Source organism: Drosophila simulans, chromosome 2R (assembly GCF_016746395.2).
Source record: "Drosophila simulans strain w501 chromosome 2R, Prin_Dsim_3.1, whole genome shotgun sequence".
NCBI lineage: Eukaryota > Metazoa > Arthropoda > Insecta > Diptera > Drosophilidae > Drosophila > Drosophila simulans.
Genome location: NC_052521.2, coordinates 21,515,232 through 21,531,246, shown reverse-complemented (window position 1 = coordinate 21,531,246; position 16,015 = coordinate 21,515,232). Strand labels below are relative to the sequence as shown.

The 16,015-nt window shown below is 45.8% G+C and overlaps 2 protein-coding genes across 3 annotated transcripts; one reads left to right on the top strand and one right to left on the bottom strand.

The window, feature by feature from the left end:
* Positions 1–85: 85 nt before the first annotated feature.
* Positions 86–3,523, bottom strand: LOC6736051 (GPI mannosyltransferase 4). 2 transcript variants are annotated; one of them, XM_016168888.2, is made up of 3 exons: positions 3,255–3,523; positions 1,309–3,196; positions 86–614 (listed from the first exon to the last, which is right to left on the bottom strand). In XM_016168888.2, the coding sequence occupies exons 1-3, from the start codon at positions 3,409–3,411 to the stop codon at positions 167–169; spliced, it is 2,493 nt and encodes an 830-aa protein (XP_016029456.2). In that variant the 5' UTR covers positions 3,412–3,523; the 3' UTR covers positions 86–166. The 2 variants fall into 2 exon arrangements, with proteins under 2 accessions (XP_016029456.2, XP_039148033.1); XM_039292099.2 differs by lacking the exons at positions 1,309–3,196; positions 3,255–3,523 and adding an exon at positions 615–1,164 and having other exon boundaries at positions 86–550.
* Positions 3,524–4,297: 774 nt separating this feature from the next.
* Positions 4,298–10,809, top strand: LOC27207253 (sodium-dependent serotonin transporter). The gene is made up of 8 exons (XM_016182977.2): positions 4,298–4,980; positions 5,703–6,191; positions 6,317–6,593; positions 7,882–8,092; positions 8,149–8,601; positions 8,715–9,009; positions 9,579–9,779; positions 9,839–10,809. The coding sequence occupies exons 2-8, from the start codon at positions 6,006–6,008 to the stop codon at positions 10,082–10,084; spliced, it is 1,869 nt and encodes a 622-aa protein (XP_016029453.1). The 5' UTR covers positions 4,298–4,980; positions 5,703–6,005; the 3' UTR covers positions 10,085–10,809.
* The last annotated feature ends 5,206 nt before the right edge of the window (positions 10,810–16,015 follow it).

Genomic DNA, 16,015 nt, shown 5'->3' with positions numbered 1-16,015 from the left:
TGATGCCAACGAGTCAATTGGCCCGTCGTCGGTCGTTCCAGTTTACTCCTGAAAGTTATCCACCCTGCAGCTGACTAGTTTTCAATTTTTAGTTGTAGGATTTTGCTTAGATTGGCGTTTTATTTAGTTGATCGGATCGTTTGGATGGCTCAGTGATGATGCGCGTTTACTTCTTCTTCAGGAAGGGGCTGACGATGGCCGGAGCCGAGTAGGTGGTGACGGGAGCAGCGTATGCGGCACCAGCAGCATAGGTGGTCACAGGAGCGGTGTAGGCCGGAGCACTGTACACCGAGGCGGTGTAAGCGGGAGCGGCAGCAGCGTATGTGGAGTAAGCAGGGGCGGCGGCGGCGTAGGTCGAGTAGGCAGGAGCGGCGGCGGCGTAGGTGGAGTAGGCTGGAGCGGCGGCGGCATAGGTGGCCACTGGGGCGCTGTAAGCCACGGGAGCAGCGTAGGAGGCGGCATATGCTGGAGCAGCGGCATAAGTGGTCACCGGAGAGGCGATGAAGCCAGCCTGGGCGGCGGCGATGCAGAGGGCCAAGCAGATGAGGAACTGGACGAAGAGCAAGGAGTATCCTTTAGTGGGTGAAGATGCCGAATGGGCAAGTGACACATACCTTCATGTTGATTTTGTGGATTGGTTTGGTTGGTTCGTCGGTGACTGATGCTGTTGGCCAAAATGGTCCAGCATTTTATAGGCCAATTGTCGCCTCATTGCCAAAACGGGTTTACGGCTTAGGCTGCTCAAACACAAAATCTAAATCAGAACACAATTGCGCCCGCAACAAGATTTCTGCCGGGTAACGTTCAATGAACGCGGATGCCGCGCCCCACGCCTCAGATGTTTGTTGGGAATTAAGTGCCAACGGCGTGTCAAATGGATTACTCTTTTCCAGCGTTCGACAACTGAAATGGACAGAATTACGATTCTGGCTACTGATTGTTAGATGGAACATGTTAAGTGGTTTTCTGGCGAAGATCAAACTCACCATTTAGATAGGATTTAAGTTTGGGCTGCTCTATTTATCTGTGGTCACTCTGTATTATTGTCCTTATGCTAGTTTGTATGGAATGAATCTTAAGAATATTTGGTAATGACTAGCCATATTTAAAATGTTCGCTGTGCACATATTAAGAATGCTTACAGAAGTCAAGCTTAACAAGAGTATTTTGTATCGCGGAAGTTGTAAGTTAAGTTACAATAAATAGTTCATCTTAGGCTAGAACTTTGGTATAAGGCACTTGGACTGGCCAAGAAGTTAAGACTACGCCGCGGTTTCCTTCATTGAGGCCTTTTTTAGTACTACAGACCGCGGTTTGTTGCGCGTCACATCGATCTCGTAGAGCGCCAGTCCTAGTTGATGGACGAAGGAGCTGAATTGCTTGTTCAGGTAGGCAAAGCTAAACGCTGGTAGCTGCTCCGCGGCACAAGTGCCCCGCAGATCATCGTGCGCCCAATGAGGAGCATCCACATCGCACGGATGCCTGCCCTGAAGGCGAGGGAACGCCTCCGTGGAGAGGTGTGGATAGAACACCTTTAGCAGTTCGAAGTTAAGGTAGCTGGAGGCATTCGAGTGCACTAGAGCCTCGTGAAGATCTGCACTTAGTGACGCCGGAATGGCCAAATACAGTTTGTAGCGCCGCCGACTTGGGCCCGACTGCTTCACCTCGCAGCTTCCGCTGATGAGTTTTACCTTCTGCAGCAGGGAATCCAAGGGTAGGCCTCCGTACTCGTACATATAAAAGTCTCTTGGGCGACGATATCGCTGGTGGGTCTGGCGGTTAAAGTGCAGTACCCTCGAGCTAGGAATGTTTATCAGGTGCAGAGGCAGGCTGTATATGTGTGATGTTATAAGATGAACGTGCGTTGCTACCGGCTTAGTGGCAATCACATGCGAAATGTCCGCCGCCAAGGGATAAACGCCCGCCTGGTGGATGAAGCCAAAGAACAGGGTCAGCGCCACATTGCTTACGTACCAGATCTTCAGCAAGTAGGGACCAGAAGCTTTGCTCGAAAGCAGTTTGTCGTAGAACAATCGCAGGAGTGGGTGGTCCTTTTGGAAGGGATACTTGGCACTAAATCCTGTGATAAGTTTTGGCGCATGTAGCAGAATAAGGGGGAATGTGACTGGCAGCAGGAAGCGCGGCTCCTGGTGGTTGATCAGGGAAAGGAAGAAGAGGGGCACAAATATGGCCCCCGACATCAACGACACGATGCTCTGGAAGCGCGGCAGCACCTGATATTCCGCCCGGAAGAATCTGAGCAGCAGCTGTGCGAAGGCTCCCAGCGAAGCCAAGGCAAGGACGTTAAACAGCATTGGCATGTTGACCATCAGGTGGACATAGCATGGGTGGACTCCATGGCTGGCCGTCTGTGCCGAATCCAGGTTGGCTTTAATGAAGTTCCAGGGCGTGAAGACGAAGTTGTCGATGCTCAAGTGCATCATGTGCAGTTCTCCGAGGGTCAAGTGCTGGTAGTACAGCGAGTCGCAGAATATAATGAATACGAGGGCAGGCAGGGCGCACAAGCAGAAGAGAGCAATGCGCAGATTAAAGTCCCTGAAGGTGATGCTTCTGGTGCCCATGCCTCGCAGCAGCCAAAAGAAGACCATGGGTGCTCCAAAGAGCAGGAATGTAGGTCTATTGAACACGCCAGCTACGCAAATGGTTGACATGGCCATAAGATGCTGCAGATTGTGCGCCGGCAGGGAGTTCTTCAGCTTCCAAATGCGCACTCTTTCGCTAATGGACTCTGCCTTGTCGTACTTCTCTTCGAGGAACTCCTTTTTGTACACCACCGTGTTCGTGCGCAACATGCATTCCGATACCAAGCAGAGCAGCCAGGAGCACATGGCCATTTCCAGGCTGTTGGAGAAGGTGCGGGTGCCGAAGACGAGAAGAATCCAGGAGCTACCCATGGCCAAGAGGCGTATCTCGAATCGGAGTCCATACAACCGGCAAATGCGGAACAAGCAGTAGTCGTTGCTAAAGGAGATCAGAGTGTAAATCAGCCGGGGGAACACCACGTACGCGTAGGTGCCCAGCAGTTCCAGTTGCCACCAGGCCTTCAGGCACTCGGCAACGAACTCGTAGAAGCTCCAGGGAATCCGGAGCAGAGCGAAGGGCAGAACGATTGATCTCACCGGCAGGGAGTTGTTGAACTCCCAGGTGCGCGTGTGCTCCAACCGGAAGTGATCACCTGTGAAGTGGAGCATTAGTTACGTTTGCCGAAGCACACTGCAACAGCCAATCCTCACCAGTCATCACCTCCACGCTCTGGAAGAACTCATCCGGATGCACGTAGCCCAGTTGGGGCACAAAGACGAGCAGCAGACGCACCGCCGCAAAGCAAAAGTAAGTGCTCAGGTGGCGTTCGCCGGGCGAGCCGTTCTGCCACAGCTTTGTCAAGCGCATTTCCTTATTAATTTACGTTATTAATTGTGTTTCCTAAGATCTAAAAAATCAACAACAAACTATTTGTTTTGCCAACGCATTTGTGCGAATGGCAACCTAGGGTGACCCACTGAATTCCATGAAAAAATACTAAAGAGTGAAAAATACTGAATTCGAAAGTGCAGTACAGTCAAACTTGTATGAAGACAACACCAAAGTGCGCGCGCATTTCAAATTTGATTTCGAAGTGATACTTGGAAGTAAGCATTTACGCGGACTAGCTTCATTTATAACCCTATATATTGATTGAATTCGGTACTTACCACACGATGCGATAGCACAGCGCCGCGAATCCATTCAAAAATCGCGCCCACCGTTTGCTGCAGTTGATTGTGGAGCCAATGACGTAGTTTGCGGCTTGGCTAGGAAATTCGATGTCGGGTTTCAGTTATGTAAGCCCGGCTTGCGGCAAAATAGTTCAGCAACGCACACCCAGCGATGATCCGCCGCCGTTGGAGGTCGGGTCCAATCCAATGGTGTACACTGCCCAGGGTGCTCCAGTGCGCAGGTATCGCTCCGCGTCACAGACACTCTGTCTAACAGCAGAGTAATCAGTCTGTCTGCTCCGCCTACCCCAAGCACTGAGAACGTGTGCTGCCCATCTGGAGTCCAGATGATCGTAGCCCCCTTCGCACCCATCCACGATTTTCAGTGCCGCTGGCGATTCGCAATTACGCGGAATTAGTGACTTGCCCACTTGGCAATCCGAGTCGAGTGTGCGCGCCACGCTCGCAATAATAATAATTAGCAAATAAATAAGCAAAAAAAAGTTCAGTTCGACGCTAAAAAGCGCCTAATCACCGCAGTAAAATCGAGTGATCAACTGGCAGCATCACGAGTTTCAAAATCATATTGCTCCGGCTCTTCGTCGGGTAAACACAACTGGAAATCCGCTCCACGCGAATCAAGATATATTATTGTTAAACCTCTTTGATGAAGTCGACCATCTAATTGTCAAGTGAGAAGTGGTGAACTTCAAAGTTAGAACATTTACCATATATGCTTTTACGCAATTATCCATACCAACTCGAAACTGAATTAGTCAAACGCAACTTGTGCTCGGAGCCTGTCAATCGACTGGTCAGGATAGTAATGTGGCAAACTAGGCGCTCCTAATGGGCCACGCCCACAGCAGCGTCCACTTGTGCGGAGGCAGGGGGCGGGGCGGGCGCTCAATCAACTCGTTCGATGAGCAACAGTTTGCCGCAATTTAAGTTACGCTTTGCCACCTGTCGAGCGCCAACTTCGGAGCCCCCAACCCCAGAGGACGCGGTGGCCACAGCCGAAGGACACTCGGCCTGCCGACGACAAATCGGCGCCCGCCTGCGCATCCAGCGTATAAAAGGAGCCATCCGGCAGCAGGACTCACCAGTTGGCCCAAAGGAGCGGCGCGCGTCTCTCAAGTCGGACGCATGGAAGCCAGGAGCACCTGAAACCTGAGAAGTGAAGTGCCTTGGAAGTTGTGCAAAGTGCTTAATTCAAAGTGTAACAATTTAAATCATTTCAATCAAGGAACATATCTTTCTATAAGTAAGTCTAAACCCCCTCATTCCATTGTAATAGTTTCTAAAAACTGTGTTTTTTGAACGAATAGTTTAGTTAAAAAAGCGATTAATTTAGAAAAAGTGTTAGGCTTGAAACATTTTTAATATCAATCAGACTTCCATTTGTTTAAATATCTGATGTGGAGCATCTGGAGAACAACTCCATATCTCTAAGTGGCCTTTAATTGTTTTGAGTTTCGCTTTTCGGGTCGTATTTTTAGCACTCGTGTTATCAGAACGCTCTCATTAGGAAATTCCGTCGGCACATGTGGCCACTTTCTTCATCTTATCTGCTGCTTGGCTTCGCGTGTGGGCCACAATTAAATGGCAATTAAAGCGTTTGAGAGTATGGAAAGGGGTTAAGATGAAGATCAAGGCTGCATCAAAAACTCATGAGTCTCGTTAAGCATACGCCGTGGTGTACAATTCGCAATTTAAAGTGTAAACCAAGGATAAGCCCCGAAAGTAGTTAAGCGAAATCGCAATATTTTACTACATTGGCATTGAATATTTCTTTGGAGGCCATGGCAGCGGCTTTAAATGCCCCTGACCGCAGCATTTAAATATTTTTTAACCACTTTATTGAGCATCCCAAATCGGTCGGAAATCAGTGCAAAATCTGCTGCTTTGCATGCCTCCCTTGGGGAGAAACAAATGGCCATCGTTAGTGCAGCCCCATTTAATGCGATTGCTTAACTCCGGTTGCAGTTAATTGCCAGTCGATTCAGCGAGGCCAGCATGTGAGCAGCCGTGGGAAAATGCAATTTCCACGACCACAGCGCTAAACGGGCCGGAAAAGCGGGAAGTCGGAAAAGCTAGGGACAGCAGGTGGGCGAGGAGCAGTGAAGAGCAGGGAAGAGCAGGCAAGTGGAGCGCAGATTTCGCTTTTTCTGGCCCCGGACTGAGTGCAGATCCAGAGTTCGGCTGGCTAAGCTCGTGCCGCGATCGGCGTACACTGCCACGCCTCCAGGCACCGCGCCCCCGCCCCTGTCACGCCCCCCGCACCACAAGATGGACCGCAGCGGGAGCTCCGATTTCGGAGGAGCAGCTGCCACGACGGGCCGCTCGAACCCCGCGCCCTGGAGCGACGACAAGGAGTCGCCGAACAACGAGGACGACTCCAACGAGGACGATGGCGACCACACGACGCCCGCCAAGGTCACCGATCCACTGGCCCCCAAACTGGCCAACAACGAGGTGAGTTCCCCTGACTTAACCATTATAAGCACCAATTCAAATCCAATTAAAGGATGGACGGATTGTCGGATGATCCGAGATATATATTTCATGTATGTATATTATCATGTTTGTGTCCCATTCAGCGCATTCTGGTGGTCTCCGTGACGGAGAGGACCAGGGAGACCTGGGGACAGAAGGCAGAGTTCCTTCTGGCCGTGATTGGGTTCGCGGTGGATCTGGGCAACGTGTGGCGCTTCCCGTACATCTGCTATCAGAACGGAGGCGGCGCCTTCCTGGTGCCCTACTGCCTCTTCCTCATCTTCGGTGGACTGCCCCTGTTCTACATGGAGCTGGCGCTGGGCCAGTTCCACCGCTGTGGCTGCCTCAGCATCTGGAAGCGCATCTGTCCGGCCCTAAAAGGTGAGTGTAAAAACTGGAAGTTGCTTCTCTAGCAAAAGTACTGTAAACATGTGGGTCTTGAAAGATGATGGGCAAATAAACATGGATGCGCCTGGGGCTTGCGAACATATTCCGGATTAAATGGCAATTTAAATGAATTTCAAATATTGAGTTTTAGTCGCAGGACGTAAAAACGTGATTGCATATTGGAATCCATAGGCCATTTAATATTTGCGCACTGATTTCGCCTGCGGCTCCAGCAATTTGTAATGAGAAATTAAGTATACGCAGCGTGGCCCTGCGAAAAGCGTACGGAGCATGAGCTCGTGTGTTGTTGATGTCTGATATTTCACGCTCGGCCGAGCATTATTGTCTCAGCCAGGCTGCGAGGACACCCGCACTTGTGGGCGCAGGACCTCAAAGGAGCAAAGTTTGGGGCCTTTCAAAAAAGGAGCCATTCATTGTGTGTGCCGGCGACATTATCAAGCGGCGAAACGGATAAGAGGCACCCGTTTGTTGCAACAATTAACGAGTCATTCAGGCGGAACGCACAAGGCCCAAATCAGGACATTCATCCGGGCTCAAGGCCCTAATTAAATTGCTCCAAATTGATTTACACCAGCGATGAAAAGACAGCCAGCCAACCACTGGAGGGGAAGTCCTATTCAAAGTTTTGCATATCGAGTTGATAATTCCATTAGGTGACAAACAAAATGCATGGGCTGCTGCTGCTCCTAGGGATCTGCGCTCGCTTAGAGACTTCTAACTTCTGCCAAGTCACTTTGTCTAGGCCAAATCCCTCTCCACCCAGCTCCTCCATACCATCGTCGTAAAAAGTCCAAGAGCAAACACCACTTTGCGGCAGTCATCATTTGCTCAACAAGTGTTTGCTTTGGCAACCTTTTGCCGAGCGACTCGAAATGAAAAGCGCCGGAAAGAAAGGGCGGAAAGCCAGGCGAGTGGAAAACTTAGGGGGGGAAATCACGTGACGTGTCTTATTGGCCTCATAAGTGACGGGCGAACCTCTGAGGGTGGTTTGTACAAAAGCTGAAACTGCGAATTGTCACGCGGGAATATTCCAATTTCTTTGCCGATTCTCCGTTGGCCGTTTTCAATCAGAGATATTGGTGCTCCTAGGCCAAGTTGGGCTGGCTTCGGGAGCAACCTGTTGTTGGCTTCCAACTCGCAGCCTTGTTAGGCGGAACAATTAGGAGATTCGTTGGGGACTCGGGGACAGATCCTTGCGTTCCCAGGGAAGTTTAAAGGTCCTTACTGAGCACTTAACACACAATGCGCTCCAAACTTGCAGGCGTGGGCTATGCGATCTGCCTAATCGACATTTATATGGGCATGTACTACAACACGATTATCGGGTGGGCGGTGTACTACCTCTTCGCCTCGTTCACATCCAAGTTGCCGTGGACGTCGTGCGATAATCCCTGGAACACGGAGAACTGCATGCAGGTGACCAGTGAGAACTTCACGGAACTGGCCACCTCGCCGGCCAAGGAGTTCTTCGAGTGGGTACCCCTACACCATATCCTTAAATTCGTGTCCTTAAGCGACTGACTTGCAGGCGGAAGGTTCTGGAGAGCTACAAGGGCAACGGGCTGGACTTCATGGGGCCGGTGAAGCCCACGCTGGCACTCTGCGTCTTCGGGGTCTTTGTCCTGGTCTACTTCTCCCTGTGGAAGGGAGTGCGCAGTGCCGGAAAGGTTGTGTGGGTCACCGCTCTGGCTCCCTACGTGGTGCTAATCATCCTGCTGGTTAGAGGAGTTTCCCTGCCCGGCGCGGACGAGGGCATCAAGTACTACCTGACCCCGGAGTGGCACAAGCTGAAGAACTCCAAGGTCTGGATCGACGCCGCATCCCAGATATTCTTCTCCCTGGGCCCCGGATTCGGAACCCTGCTGGCCCTGTCCAGCTACAACAAGTTCAACAACAACTGCTATCGCGATGCCCTCATCACCAGCAGCATCAACTGCCTGACCAGTTTCCTGGCCGGCTTTGTCATCTTCTCCGTTTTGGGGTGAGTTCTCAATAGCTTCTCTTCAAAGGGTCTTTCAGATTTTAAGTACCTCAATAACTAGAGCTTAGAACTTATAGATCTGAAATCGTTTAATGTCACTTCATCCCATAAAGGTACATGGCCTACGTCCAGAAGACCTCCATCGACAAGGTAGGCCTGGAGGGTCCGGGGCTGGTGTTCATCGTCTATCCGGAGGCCATAGCCACGATGAGTGGCTCGGTGTTCTGGAGCATCATCTTCTTCCTGATGCTGATTACCCTGGGACTGGACAGCACCTTTGGCGGATTGGAGGCGATGATAACAGCGCTGTGCGACGAGTATCCGCGGGTGATTGGCAGGCGCAGGGAGCTGTTCGTCCTGCTCCTCCTGGCCTTCATCTTCCTGTGCGCCCTGCCCACGATGACCTACGTGAGTACTCGACTGGGATTCGGTTAATTAACTCCTAAGCACTCGCCATACATATGCATGCATGTCCGACTGGCCCATTTAACGCTCCATCTGGCTGATGGCAGCCCCTGTTCAAATATGCCAGCTAGGAGTCGATGGATGGCCGTGTTAAGTGCTTTTTATCGTCCGCCAGTTTATCTCCACACACTCACTCCCTCCCTCTCCTGCATTTTTATCACCTGTCAAGACGGTTGGTCTTGTTTGCCTTCACCCGGTCAAGCAACCACCACCGTGTTCTTCCTCCCGCCACTTTGTCTGATTACATTTGAAATTGTAATTCGCTGCCTCCTCTATTCCTGCCTGTCCTGGTCACTTGGCCACTCCGCTCGGAGTGACCAGTATCGGTCAAGGGATCAAGCTATTCAATAGCTCAGGCCTCAGCCATTAATCAGTGCCAGTTAAGAGAGATTCTGTTGAGTGGATCTGATTGCTATGATAGGGAATTCTAACTTATTCCAACGTGTGTATGAGGAATAGGTTACAGCTCTACCCCTTCTTATAAGGAATTTAATAAACCCCATTTCCTTTAGGGTGGCGTGGTGCTGGTCAACTTCCTGAACGTCTACGGACCCGGGTTGGCCATTCTTTTTGTGGTCTTCGTGGAGGCAGCCGGAGTCTTTTGGTTCTACGGAGTGGACCGCTTCAGCTCGGACGTGGAACAGATGCTGGGCAGCAAGCCAGGCTTATTCTGGCGGATCTGCTGGACGTACATCAGTCCTGTGTTCCTGCTGGTAAGGAGATGGGATAGGGTCATGGATAAGCTAAGATAGTAACCTCGCACTTCCCACAGACCATATTCATTTTCTCCATCATGGGCTACAAGGAGATGCTCGGCGAGGAGTACTACTACCCGGACTGGAGCTACCAGGTGGGCTGGGCGGTCACCTGCTCGTCGGTGCTCTGCATCCCCATGTACATCATCTACAAGTTCTTCTTCGCCTCGAAGGGCGGCTGCCGCCAGAGGCTGCAGGAGTCCTTCCAGCCGGAGGACAGCTGCGGATCGGTGGTGCCCGGCCAGCAGGGCACCTCGGTGTGACATGACCACGCCCAGGTACACCTCAACATCCGCACCAGCTGCACGAGCATCAAGATCTACAACCTCAACTGCAGCAGCAACAGCAACAGCTTGTCACCAACAACCTCAGGGGCCGAGGGAAGGAGCTGCCAGGCCGCCTTCCACTCAACCAATCTCAACTGCAACCACTCCTGCCCGTCGGAGGATCAGTATCGGAGCCGGAACCACCAACATCATCATCATCATCAGCATCGGATCAGCAGCGATATCATTAGCTCTAGTCTTAGGCAGTCGCACAGCCATAGTTTAAGCCTCTGCTCGGTGCAGAGCAATCCCATGGCGACCACCAGGATCCCACTTGCTGCCGAGGACAATAACTGCTCGCTGCGACTCAGCAGCTGCCAGCCGCTCAAGTTCCCGCTGGCCAGCGAGTGGCTGGTCTAGGGGAGCCTCCAGTCTACACCGGAGTCCTGCAAAGCAGCCATTTTGCAGGACTCCCGTGCATAGTGCTCCAATTCGAAAAGGGAGGAGAGCGAGGAACCCAACGTTTGATCTAGTTTCTGATTGCTTTGCAAGCACATAGTGAACCTAAGTATTCTAGTTGTTGGGCCATCGATGGTGTTAGCAATCGAGCCCTAGCCTTAGTTCGTAAGCGTTAACTAGCTCAGCTGTAAGTCAAGTGAAATTTGGTAAAATGCTTTCTAAGTAATAACTGCTCTAAGATAGAGAACGCCCTGTACAATGCATTACTCAACCGTTTTCGTGCTCGGGGAAAGGCAATCGTAAGTGTTCACACATGAACACGAATATATTTAAAGACTTACAATTTTGGGCTCCGTTCATATCTTATGTAAATGAATCGAGAGCGATAAATTATATTTAGGATTTTGTTATCTAAGGCGACATGGGTGCATTGCTCAAAAACATGTGCACACTACATGAGTCAGTCACTTGAGATCGTTCCCCGCCTCCTAAAATAGTCCCTTAGCGGGAGACCACAGATAAGGTCCTCGCCGCTCAAGATAGGCAGATGTGCCCGAGCGTGGGACCTCGATAAGGCGGGGACTATTTACTTAGGCCTCTGCGTAGGCCATTTACTTTAAGATGCGATTCTCATGTCACCTAGTTAAACCGAAGATATTTCCAAATAAAATCAGTTTCTTACAAAAACTCAACGAGTAAAGTCTTCTTATTTGGGATTTTACATTTGGTCAATCGAGCCTTTAATCGACTCTGCAGTTTCCCCCTACCAAAGGTAAGGAACTCAGAGAAAGGCCAGCTCCTTTAAGCATCTTACAGCTAAAGGTAGCAAAAATAAGTGACTCTTGTTTCCCCCTACCAAAGGTAAGGAACAGAGTATAAATATAAAAAGCAAAAAGATACAAAAGAATCTTTTATGTTTTAAAACAAGCACCTTATAGTCTATAGCTAAAGGTTGCTTTGTGTACCATTATAAATTGTGGTAAGGCGTGCTTGAGGCCATACATCAGCAATTGTGAAATTAAAAAGTGCATAACAAAAGTGCCTTATAAATGCTCTAATAGCATTAAATCAGCTCATAAATAGAGTGCAGTGTATATGCCATAAGAGCATAAATTAAATAAAAAGTGCCTGAAAACAGTGCCTTATAAATGCTCTAATAGCATTAAATCAGCTCATAAATAGAGTGCAGTGTATATGCCAAAAGAGCATAAATGCCGAAATAAATGGCTAAAAAACAAAAAATCTGACTGGACTACAAAAATAATAAAACGTGCCAAATAAAAAAAAAAAATCATCTTTAAACATCGACGGAGCCTTAAAGAAGAGAAGGAAGTCAAATTCAAAGGAGCCTCTACCAGCAGCAGAAGCAGCAACAACAGCAGCAGCAGAAGCAGCAACAGCAGTAGCAACAGCAGCAGCAACAACAACGACATCAGCTAAGTCAAAACAAGAATTTTCTGTTTATCCAAACACACATATATATATAAATACATATAAAATACATATACACGTACTATATATATTAAGAAATTACAAAAAATTTTCAAAATGATGTCAGAAAAGACTATTCAATTCCTTAAGAAGCAGTCCGAAATTATTTTGGAAATTAGAAAGTTGGAAGTAAAACCAACATTAACAGATGTAGAAATTCTAAAATTAAATGAGCTTCAAAAATGTTTCATTGCTAATCATAGCAATTTGTTAAAGATCGGCGTTGTCGATCATGAATATTTTAACGCGAAGCAGTATGAATTAATAATGATGGTGTTAGAAAAAATTAAAAATAAAAATGAAAAAATTAAGGGCGAGTCGGTAGAAAACACTTTCCCTAAATCAAACACTGTCCCTAAATCAAACCCTCCCCCTACATTAAACCTTGAAATGTGTGGTCACCCTGAAAAAGAGGGTATAGCACAAAACAACGCTCTAAAAGTAGAGCAGGCATTTCGAAATAATGTTGGCCAATTTCGAGTATATCTAGAAGATACGTCTAAACTAATAGACAGTAGTCCAGATTTCCTTAAAATAAGGAAAAATAAAATTGAATTTTTATGGCATAAAATAGATAACCTGATTGAACAGGTGAATAGTCATTTTGAGAGCTCGCTATTCGAAGAAGAAATTAGCGAACTTGAATTTGACAAACAAAATATTCTTACAGCCATTAATAGTCGACTCAGTGGCACAATAAATAAAGCTGAAATGTCGACGGTTGTTAAGGCGGAGGAGTTACCAACCCTGCCTAAAATACAGATTCCCACTTTCTTTGGTGATTCCAAAGAATGGGATCTTTTTAATGAACTCTTTACAGAGCTCATACATGTGAGAGAGGATCTCAGTCCTTCTCTCAAATTTAATTATCTAAAGTCAGCATTAAAAGGAGAAGCCAGAAATGTGGTTACTCATTTACTGCTCGGCTCTGGAGAAAATTATGAAGCCACTTGGGAGTTTTTGACCAAGCGATATGAGAATAAAAGAAACATATTCTCAGATCATATGAATAGGCTTATGGATATGCCAAATTTAAATTTAGAATCCAATAAGCAAATAAAGACATTTATTGACACGATTAACGAGTCAATTTATATTATAAAATTAAAGGCACAATTACCAGAAGATGTGGATGCAATTTTCGCTCACATAATTCTTCGGAAATTCAATAAAGAATCACTCAATTTATATGAAAGCCATGTTAAAAAGACAAAAGAAATACAGGCACTTTCTGATGTCATGGACTTTTTAGAGCAAAGGCTCAATTCTATATCATCATTCTCACAGGAAGTAAAACCTGTAAAGAAAATGATTAATAATAACAAGAATAAAAATTATAGTGACAATTGTGCATATTGCAAACTACCAGGGCATTATTTAATTCAATGCCATAAATTTAAAATAATGAATCCAGCAGAACGGTCTGACTGGGTAAGAAAAAATGGGATTTGCCTAAGATGTCTAAGGCATCCGTTTGGTAAAAAATGTATAAGCGAGCAGCTTTGTTCGACTTGTCGTAAACCTCACCACACGTTACTTCACTTTGCAGGTCATAATCCAGAAAAAGTGAATACGTGTAGAACAACAGGTCAAGCCTTGTTGGCCACGGCCTTGATTCAAGTAAAGTCGAGGTATGGAGGCTTTGAACAATTAAGAGCATTGATTGATAGTGGCTCTCAAAGCACAATTATTTCAGAAGAGTCTGCACAGATTCTAAAATTGAAAAAATTTCGGTCTCATACTGAAATAAGTGGAGTATCTTCCACAGGAACGTGCATCTCCAAGCACAAAGCGGTTATTTCGATAAGAAATTCTCCGAAAAATTTAGAAATTGAAGCAATTATTCTCCCAAAACTTATGAAGGCACTTCCAGTCAACACGATTAATGTTGATCAGAAAAAATGGAAGAACTTTAAATTAGCCGACCCCGATTTTAATAAACCGGGTCGCATTGATCTAATCATTGGAGCAGACGTATATACTCACATTCTGCAAAATGGAGTTATAAAAATAGACGGTCTCCTTGGGCAAAAAACTGATTTCGGGTGGATAGTTTCTGGATGTAAAAAATCCAAAGGAAAAGAAACCATTGTAGCCACAACAATAGAAATAAAAGAGTTAGATCGCTACTGGGAAGTGGAAGAAGAAGAAAAAGATGATATCGAGTCTGAAATCTGTGAAAATAAATTTATCAAAACGACAAAAAAAGATTCAGATGGGCGATACATTGTGTCAATTCCATTCAAGGAGGATGTCACCTTAGGAGATTCAAAGAAACAAGCGATAGCTCGTTACATGAATCTGGAGAAAAAACTAAAAAGAAATGAAAAACTTAAGGTTGACTACACTAAATTCATGAATGAATACATGGATTTAGGACACATGATTGAAGTGAGTGATGAAGGCAAATATTTTTTACCGCACCAGGCAGTGATTAGAGATTCAAGCCTTACGACCAAATTGAGAGTAGTTTTTGATGCTTCAGCAAAAACTACGAATAACAAAAGTTTGAACGACATAATGTGGGTTGGGCCACGAGTTCAAAAAGATATTTTTGACATTATTATTAAATGGAGAAAATGGGAATTTGTTGTTTCGGCAGACATTGAAAAGATGTACCGACAAATTAAAATAGATAATAATGATCAAAAATATCAATATATTTTATGGAGAAATTCTCCAAAAGAAAAAATTAAAACATATAAATTAACCACAGTCACTTACGGAACTGCATCTGCACCATATTTGGCTACCAGGGTTCTGGTAGATATTGCAGATAAATGTAAAAACCAAGTTATTAGTGCAATAATTAGGAATGATTTCTATATGGATGACCTAATGACTGGAGCTGATTCGGTAGAAGAAGCTAATAAATTAATAACATTAATTCTCCATGAATTGCAGAAAGTTGGATTCAACTTAAGGAAATGGATTTCCAACAATTCCAAAATATTAACCACTGTGGAGGACACAGGGGACAATAAGGTTCTCAATATTATCGAAAATGAATGTGTTAAAACTTTAGGACTAAAATGGGAACCTCAAAATGATTTATTTAAGGTTCCTGCGAATTCAAAAGTCCGTCTGCAATGTACTGGCTCTCAAATTGAATTGTTTGATTTGCCTCAGCAAGGAGTTTTAAGCATTGCGCCATATTGTACGGCAAGAACCGACGATAAAATTCTAGTTGCCCACCATAACATTCAGTCCGAAAGTGAAGAATTATTATCAACACCTTATATAGGAGAAGTTAGTGAAGTGCCGAAGATTATTTGGGATCCGCTGAAACTATCAATATTAAATCATACTGAGGAATTTGAACGATTGAATAATGAAATTAAATTTATGAAAGAGAACCATCAAAAATTGAAAGATTTACATTTCCATCATATTTCCGGACATGCTGGATTAATTATTGCTTTAATACTAATGATAGTATTAATAATATATTTCATACGGAAATGTGCTGTGCAACAAAGAATGCAAGCAATAACCTTTGCAGGTCCGTTGCCAGTACTATAAATATCAATAGTAAATAAACAATAAAATAATATAACAAATAAAAATATACAGTCCACTATATCGTTGTTTAATAGAAAATGTACTTCTACATAGAAAAAGCAAAATGTTTAAAATAAGTTAATTGAGTACAAATTGTTGAATTAAAAATAATATAAACCATAATTGTAATCCAATAAAATTAAAAGCCAGAAAAACTAGGCCCATTGAAATCTTAGTTGCAAAATAAATGAACATATATCAAATAAATACAGTCCACTGCTGTTATAAATGCAACTAATATACTAATGTACATCTCAGCTTTGCTGGCCCTTTGGCAGAATGTTCACACATGAACACGAATATATTTAAAGACTTACAATTTTGGGCTCCGTTCATATCTTATGTAAATGAATCGAGAGCGATAAATTATATTTAGGATTTTGTTATCTAAGGCGACATGGGTGCATTGCTCAAAAA

Coding starts and splice junctions, on each gene's coding strand:
- LOC6736051 (XM_016168888.2), bottom strand. CDS start 3,411: ATGCGCTTGACAAAGCTGTGGCAGAACGGCTCGCCCGGCGAACGCCAC. Junction 3,197..3,254: donor GAGCGTGGAGGTGATGACTG/GTGAGGATTGGC, acceptor TCCACTTCACAG/GTGATCACTTCCGGTTGGAG. Junction 615..1,308: donor GTGACGCGCAACAAACCGCG/GTCTGTAGTACT, acceptor ATCAACATGAAG/GTATGTGTCACTTGCCCATT.
- LOC27207253 (XM_016182977.2), top strand. CDS start 6,006: ATGGACCGCAGCGGGAGCTCCGATTTCGGAGGAGCAGCTGCCACGACG. Junction 6,594..7,881: donor CATCTGTCCGGCCCTAAAAG/GTGAGTGTAAAA, acceptor CCAAACTTGCAG/GCGTGGGCTATGCGATCTGC. Junction 9,780..9,838: donor TCAGTCCTGTGTTCCTGCTG/GTAAGGAGATGG, acceptor CACTTCCCACAG/ACCATATTCATTTTCTCCAT.